Source organism: Spinacia oleracea, chromosome 3, assembly GCF_020520425.1.
Source record: "Spinacia oleracea cultivar Varoflay chromosome 3, BTI_SOV_V1, whole genome shotgun sequence".
Classification (NCBI taxonomy): domain Eukaryota; kingdom Viridiplantae; phylum Streptophyta; class Magnoliopsida; order Caryophyllales; family Amaranthaceae; genus Spinacia; species Spinacia oleracea.
The window spans coordinates 115,510,499-115,519,351 of NC_079489.1; the positions used below are offsets into that span (position 1 = coordinate 115,510,499).

Consider the following 8,853-nt stretch of genomic DNA (forward strand, 5'->3'; position numbering starts at 1 on the left):
TGCAATGTAGTGCTCATCTGTTGTCGAAAGGTCTGATTCATTTGCTGTTGGAATCCTGCTAAGATCTCGCGTAGGGAGCCTACCGAGACTGGAAAATCTAGATTCTCATCTAGCACGGCGTCTCGGACGCTAGGACTTAGATGGCCGCCTGGCGGAGACGCCTCGGTCATTGGTTCTTCTTCTACAACCACCTCAGCTTCCTGCACCCGTCGCGGTGTGTTTCCTGCATTTGCGATTCGATTGGCTTCTTCTATGTGTCGTTGGCTTCTTTCGAGGGGCCGTCTCTCTTCTCCTTCACCAGCGTACTCTCTGTCAGAGTGTAGTTCGGCCATGACACTTTACCTCCCCACAGACGGCGCTAAATGTTGTGGGATCTTTTACGGTGCTGACGTGGCACGCGTTCCTCGGAGGTATCAAGTATGACCTAGCACGAACTTCTGGCAACCTGCAAAACAAGAATATTCCCGTAGGAATATTCCCTCCGATGCTTAAGTAAGTATAAGCTAGAGAGAGAAGTAATTTGTAGAGAGAAGACAGAGCAAAGATAGTTTTAGGTTGGTGGGAATGAATTGATTGCCTTTTACCTAGGGATCTGCACTATTTATAGTGCTAGGGTTTCTTGGGAACTGGTCCTGCATGATTGGATGTTATGCAAGATCAGGACACGTGTCCTGCTAAGTTTTGGAGGCTTGGTTTAGACCAAGTGGGCCTCTTACCTATTTGGGCCTTTCTCTTTGGGAAATAGCAGAATGGGCTCCTTCCTGAGTAAGTGGGTCCCATGATCCACTGATGGGTCTTGGCCCTGCGTGTGCATGTGGGTTTGAGATTTGCCTGCTGATGGGCTTTTGGGCCTTCTTTCTGGGCTTTAATGGTACAGCCAGATGGCGTTCTTTTAGGCCACATAAAAAACAACCTCTAAAATCCAAAATACATATGCTATGCATTTTCCCAAATCAACATACTATCCTTTTATACTTTAATTGTTGTATCTGAAATTATTTTTGTTTTATGTGTGTAGTCGGTATTGGATGTTAGTTATTGTTTGTCCGTGGGTTGGATTGGAGCATTGCCTAGATTGGTTTGGAGCACAAATGAACCTCCTGGATTTGCTCAAACAATAATCAACATGTATGTGCTAAATTACTTATTTTCTCATATATTCTTCCTATCGTAAGTTAATTTACTTAACTAAACCTTTTACAATTACTTAGGGAAATCATCAGATTTAACATGTAACACGTAAAATAAATTAGGAAAATGAAGAAGAATCCTTTCATTAAGTAGAAAAAATAGAGGTATTTGACCTTAATTACAATTTTGTAACACTTTATACATAGTTCGTTAATAAGTTGTGTTATTAGGTGCTTAATTTTTTTAATCTCTCTTGCGTAATAGTGCCCTCGTCAGCCTCTAGGCTCCAAGGATAGTGGATATTATGTATGCCGCTACAATAGAGTCCAGACAGATAATCGTTCCTGACAAGGTATTTCTTCTAATGCGCATATAGATCGTGTCTTAATGATCGAGACCTGCCTTATTTATAATTGTGATAGATGCATGATTGTGTGTTTGAGATGGTTGTTGGCATTAGATCGTATGATGAAATATATCAAAAATTGGACCTGGAATCATTAGAAGAAATGCAGTGTCAGTAACAGAGGGAGGGGTAGGGCAGGCTATTGTTGTTATGTCACTCCCAGAGTCACCTGAAACCGTGAATAGAAGCAAAATCAAGATTTTAAATCTGCACGAATCAAAAATAACCAAACCAATTATCGCCTCCAAGGAAACATCCCTATGTGAAAATGCAAAAATTAAATTATATATCTTCTCACTAGCTATATACTTTCCTAGATTATGACAAGTATTCCTCAAACCAGCAACCGAAACCAAATCAGCTGTCATTAATGAATTTGAGAATAATAAGCATTGTTCAAACGAGATCTAAAAAACCAAAACTTTTTCAACTCGTTCTTCAGTAAATAACATTTAACTATTTTCCTACAGCCTTTTCTGTCCTGTGATTTTCAGTATGTACTATTCTAAACTCCCTCTCTGGTTTTTTTTTTTCCTTCAGGAGAGGAGGGAGTGGGATCGGTTACTTGGAGGCTTATATTCATTACCAAATTGCAATTTTTAATTAATAAAAACAAGTAAAATGATAAACACACACATTACTCCAGTGGTTGTCTTGGAAATTGTAAAAGCATTATTTTCGTACATGTAATTTTCAAAGTTTTCATTGGACTAATGTAAGGGGTAACTATGGAGTGGAAAGTGGTATTTGAATTCATGCAATCTGGTGTAGATTGAACTGGGCATAATCTCATCAAGCACAGGTAGAACATAATGATTAAGGACGATCTTTGAGTATTTTATCCTCTACATGCAAGTAACTGAATGGGTTCTCAACCTGAATGGTTATCAACCACCAGTTGTATAATTGAGCTAAAAGATATTGTTATGGTTAGAAAGTCATTCTTAAATCGTTTGTTCTTATTTTAATCACGGATCAAAATGTTGAGTAAGTAGGTAAGATGAGAAAATGATATCAGAACTATTTGAAGTTAGTGAAAGATTCTGCAAGTAATTCAGATATTCCAAGCAACCAGTTAGCTCAAAATACAGTAAACTCACAGAGATACTCTCATGATGCTAAAACAACCAAAATACTCTCGAGATACTTTTCTGTTTTCCTCTCCCCCTTATTTATACAACGCGTAGTAAAGGACGATGCAAGTATAACTATAATTGTAATGAGACAAAAGGTTTAACGACCCTAAGGGTTGCACCTACTAAGTGGTTCCTCTCCTGTAAACTGCTATGTCCTTTGTTGTTTCTGCTTCTTTGTTGTTCTGAAGTGTTTGCTGCCTTTTTTTCTCTTCTTGTTATATGTATGTAGAATAGGGAAAGCACATCAACAGTTGAAAACCATTGTTTGTGTTAGGTTATGACAAATATAAAACATATATATTTCATGCGGAAAAAACCATACAGCCAGGAATCCAAATTAATTGCCACATAACAATTAGCATAATTTAGGATGCATACATTTGTAGCGTGCCCTCCCTAGCTGCTCCCGAACCGAACAAGAACAAGTTTAGGGCTCCAAGTGTAGTCCCTCCGTAGATAGTCCACAACACGTTCGGATCCGCCTTAGATTCAATTAACAAGAATTTAGCCTAAGGTTTATGTTTATTTGATTATAATTTGTGGCAAATTATTAACTCTAGTTTTTAACTTAAAACTATATGAATACTTTTTGATGTATTATAAATTGTGATTGCCATCACCTATTTATAGGGTAGGATCATCGAAACTAGAAACCTACTAGGATTTAAATAACCTAATCTTATTAGAATCTATTAAGTTAGTGTTTAATTCAACAACTAACTCTAGTAATTTTAGGAAAATAATCTTTAATCGGACTAATCCTAAACGCTTAAGGATTCGATGCATGCACGAACTAACGCGCACACACGCACAGCCCACGAAGGGCGATGGGCGCGCGCGCGCGGAGCTCGGCCCAGCAGCGCTGCTGCCCACGCTTGGGCGTGCCAGCCTGCTGGCCTCGCTGGGCCTGGCCTTGCGTGTTGCTTGGCTGGGCCTTGCGGTGCTTGCCATGCTGCGCGCGGGCTTTGCTAGGCGCAGGCCTGGCTTCGTGCTGGGCTTTTCGTCTAGCAAGCTCGTCCGATGTGTATTTCGTACGACGCGCTTCCGATTAATTTTCCGATTCCGGAATTCATTTCCGATTCGAATAATATTTAATATTTCCGATTCCGGAATTATTTTCCGTTTCGAACAAATATTTAATATTTCCGATTCCGGAATTATTTTCCGATTCCGATAATATTTCCGATTCCGACAATATTTCCGTTTCCGGCAATATTTCCGATTCCGACAATATTTCCATTTCCGATAATATTTTCCGATACGTACCATGTTTCCGTTTCCGGCAACATCTACGACTTGGATAATATTTATATTTCCGATACGATCCATATTTTCGTTTCCGACAATATCATCGTTTCCGGAGTATTCACAATTTGTCTTTTGACGATTTCAGCTTCCACTGGAACTGAGATCCGTCGATTCCGAATATCCATAAATGGAGTATTTAATTCACTTAAATACTTGATCCTTTCACGTACTATTTGTGTGACCCTACGGGTTCAGTCAAGAGTAAGTTGTGGATTAATATTATTAATTCCACTTGAACTGAAGCGGCCTCTAGCTAGGCATACAGTTCACTTGATCTCACTGAATTATTAACTTGTATAATTAATTAATACTGAACCGCATTTATTAGACTTAACATTGAATGCATACTTGGACCAAGGGCATTATTTCCTTCAGTTTGTGCAACTAATAATAATATATGATGTAAGTAGGATTCATGCTTTCCTTTTAGTGGATTAGTGAAAAAGGTACATAATAATTGCTTAACAGTAAAGACAACTGATGTTCACTACTTATAGTTTATGTTAAGACCAACTTGAATAGCTTCTAAACTTCACATTGTACTTTTAGCCTCTAAATTATGCTTAATATTGTATATTAACTTATATGTTACCTTGCTTTGTTATATTTTAACAAAGTTCCTCACACGTATTCTCAAAAATTGATTGACGAGCTAAGGGGGATTTGGATCTCATATGTTATCGGGTATCACCAGCCAAATAACGATGAAGAAGAAGATGATAATCTATGCGAGTTAGGCTAGCTCAATGTATGATATTGGTTACCGACCTATTTTTGTATTTTCTTTTTTTGGGCATTAGAAAGGTCTTTGATTTTTTTTAAGGATCTTTGTCAATGAATGATAGGATTTTGTTATGAATATTTGTGGATGAGTTTTTATATATGAATATATGTTGGCTTTTGGTAGATTGAGTGCATATGTTTGTATATATTTAACTTTGGTGTATGGTGTAATATAGGAAGTGTATGATGATAATAACCCCAAAAAAGGGTAGTGACATGGCAATTAGCATAAAATTTTAATACACCCTCCGTTCCGGAAATATCAGACCATTTGTTATTTACGCTATTCACACTACGACTGTGGCAATTGTGATTCGTACGTAAGGAAATTTTAGTCAAGTGGGGTCATGTTAGATTCGTATCGATTTATATTTCTAAATATTAATTTTTTATAATTTTACTTGCACACGATTTGAGATTTAAGAGTCAAAGTAAGGGTTAAAGGAGTAAAAGTCAACAATGGTGCGATATTTTCGGAATGGAGGAAGTACCTCTTTAAATCATAAAGTTAAAATGTTCTATATTCTAATGGATAAAATATCATATAGTTATTGATGTGGCCTAGAATAATAGACTGCCACAAGGCTTTACTAGGATGGCCAAAAAGGAAGACAGAGATTCTCCAGCATGGATACCCAGAATCCATACTGAGCCCATATCCGCATCCAGACCCAGGGCCTATCTCTTAGGCCCATGACCCCCTTTGATTGGAAGAATCCCTAGTTAAATCATGTCTAAAAGCCCAACATGCAAAGGGCCCAACAGGTCTAATCAGACCTCCTATTATCGGACACATGTCCTAAATCTGGGGAAGCACCCAATCATAAGGGCAGGGTTTTAGGATCAAGTCCCAAGAAACCCTAGCACTATAAAAAGTGCAGATCCCTAGGTAAAAGGGGCATTCAATTCATTCCCACCAACCTTAAACTATCTTTGCTCTACCTTCTCTCTACAAATTAATTCTCTCTCTAGCCAATACTTACTTAGGCATCGGAGGGAATATTCCTACGGGAATATTCTTGTTTTGCAGATTGCAGGAAGTTCGTGCCAGCGCATACTTGATACCTTCGAGGAACGCGTGACACGTCATCACCACAAAAGATCCCACAACATTTGACGCCGTCTGTGGGGAGGTATAGTATCATGGACGAGCCGCAATCTAAAGGAGAGTATAATGGTGAAGTAGAGGAGAGACGGCTCCGGGAAATGAGTCAACGCTATATAGAGGAAGCAAACCGAGTTGCAAATGCTGGAAGCACGCCGCGCCGAGTTCAGGAGGCCGAAGTAATTGTAGAGGAGGAACCAGTCCTGGAAGCACCTCCACCAGGCGGCCACCTAAGCCCCAGTGTCCGGGACGCCGTGCTGGATGAAAATTTGGACTTGCCTATCTCGGTGGGATCACTGCATGAACTCCTGGCAGGATTCCAACAACAAATGAATCAAATCTTCCGACAGCAGATGAGTACCACGTTGCAGGATGAAGTACGAAGAAACATGTTGATATACAACACTGAAAGGGCGGCTCCGCAGAGGCCCCTCAGTCTTGGCGTCAATCGGATAAACAGAATGCCACTCAGATCCAACGTATGGAGAGCAGGAGAAAGTTCCCGTCCACAAGCTAGCCGAGGAGTCAGTCCTTTGGCAGAATGCTAGGAGATTGACCGCGACCATCAAGCCTTTCTGCCTCGGCGAGAGCAGGTCACGCGACCACCTTCCAGGGGAAACCCACAGGCCATCTTGCGGCCATCCTCGAGACGTTAGGAACACTATGAAGCTGAATCTGAACTATCAGACACTGGATCTACTCCAGTTATGGAAGATCCCCCATTTTACCCCTCTACTCGAGGACAAACCCAGATGACGCCTAACCGAGTGAGCATGCGTCCTCGTATGATCTCTAGCCGTCGTGAACCAACTTATCATATCCAACAGGGGTTGAATAACTTGACGCTGAGGCACATGAGCACCCCCTTTTCCGAGGACATAATGAACGCCCCGAAAGAACCTAAAGTCAAAACTCCCACCATTGAAGCTTATGACAGTACCACCGACCTAGACATGCACCTAGTTGCATACCGTCACCACATGTATGTTCAAGGAACCAATGAAGCCACATGGTGCAAATACTTTCCTGCTACCCTTAAAGGAGTGGCGTCCAAATGGTTTGAACGACTGCCCCCGGGATCCATTGCCTCTTTCAACGAATTACAAACCTTGTTCTCCACCAGGTTCATGGCATACAAGGAAGAAAGGAAAACAAGCATGCATTTGTGACGCATTCAACAAGGAAAAGATGAGTCGCTGAGAAGCTATGTTAAGCGCTTCAATCTAGAGGCCAGACAGATCCCAGATCTGCCCGATGGCGTCTCCTTCGATAATTTTATCAGAGGATTAAAGAAAGGATCATTCAAGTTTGATTTGGTTAAGAAGAGTGTTCGGACTATGGATGAAGTCTTGGACGAGGCTGAAGCATTTATCCATGCAATAGAAATATGCAGTGCGTCCAAGGATGGAAAGGCTGGTTAGGCGACAGATTCCTCAGGGAAGAAAGAGAAGATAGACAGGAGAGCCCCACAGGTAAATGGTACTTGGGCTCTTTCGAAAGAGCATGATACTAATTCTCCTGGACAAAAGAGAGGATGTCCATAGGAAAGAGAATATTTCGAATACAATACGGACCTTCTCACGATCCTGGTGGACGTCGGGACTAGGTTCGATCTTGAACGGCCCTTCCCCATGAAATCTCTCGCTGAGAGTCGAGATCCTAAGCTTTATTGTCAGTTCCACGAAGATATAGGGCATGACACCAAGGACTGCAGAAGCTTGAAGAGAGCCCTGGACGGCCTATCCTCCAAGGGGCACCTAAAGAACTACCTGCAAAGGAGTACTCACGACACAGGGAAGAATCAGTACAAGAAAAACAAGTCACATGTCTCAGCTAAAGAAGGAAATCGCAGCGAAGGGGGATTTGTAGTCGTCATATCAGGGGGACCAGCCGTTGGAGGACCCACCATGAGGGGACAGAAAGATTATGCCCGCCGTCTAGGTCAGGTAATGTTATCAGGGAAGTCACCGGTGGACCCGTTCCCTCGAATAGAGATATGTGAATCGGATGGTGGACGAGTAGCCACCCCGCATGACGACCCCCTCATGGTCGAGATCAAAATCTTGATAGATACAGAAAGTTCATCTGATATAATGAGCATGGAATGCCGCAGCCGCCTAGCTCACGATCCTAAAACCATAGAAAGCATACACTACCCTATCATTGGCTTTGGAAGAAGCATCATACATCCAGTAGGCGTCATCGCTTGCCGGTTCGGATTGGATCGAGAACGTAAAGATGGACGAAAGATGGGGGTGGATTTCCTAATCGCCAGAGACTTGACAGCATACAATGTCATTTTGGGACGTCCCACCCTGAACAAGATTAAGGCAGTGGTCGTCACCCATCTCATGCTCCTGAAGTATGTATGTGACGATGGGGCGATAGGGACTATACATGGAGATCAACAGCAAGCGGGAGACTGCTACCTCACAACTCGTAACCCGTCAGCATGGAGGAAAGACCCGGCCGGGGCTAAAGGCAAAAGGAAATATGAAGAGGAGCCACCCACTGCCAGCGAGAGTATCCCAGTCAAGATAGAGAAAAGTGGCTAAAGAGTAGAATGTCATTAGACTAGTTAGAATACTTTATGTAATATGAGCCTACAAAACGGCCTAGCAATTATGTAAGAGCCCACAAAACGGCCTGTAATGCTTGCCTACAAAACGGCCAGCTTATCTTCGCTACTTAGCGAAATGTTAACTTTATGACAATGTTTCCCTCATCAAAAACTCTGATGAACTTACGGCCCAATAAAGCCACTCAAAATCATATAGCAAACGTAAAAAAGTGAAGTTCCCCCACGATAACGAGCCCCAAGAGGCGGCGTCACGACTGGTCAATTGAACGATGGCCTTAGAACTAGCCTAAATTAATAAAGATGTGAAAGCGCAAACAAGACTCAACCAAGCAGTCATTTAAAATGGACGCCCTCTCCTTTGAAGGCGTCACAAAAGACTAATCGGTTGACGGCCTGAGGAGTG

The 8,853-nt window shown here is 41.7% G+C and overlaps 1 protein-coding gene across 1 annotated transcript; it reads left to right on the plus strand.

Annotated features, from left to right (window-relative positions):
* Nucleotides 1-7,500: 7,500 nt before the first annotated feature.
* Nucleotides 7,501-8,424, plus strand: LOC110800482 (uncharacterized). Its single transcript, XM_022005786.2, has one exon. It carries the CDS (start codon nt 7,501-7,503, stop codon nt 8,422-8,424), a length of 924 nt encoding a protein of 307 aa, XP_021861478.2.
* Nucleotides 8,425-8,853: the final 429 nt, after the last annotated feature.

What these genes read in the sequence shown, in the direction of transcription:
- LOC110800482 (XM_022005786.2), top strand. Translation starts at nt 7,501, where the DNA reads ATGAAATCTCTCGCTGAGAGTCGAGATCCTAAGCTTTATTGTCAGTTC.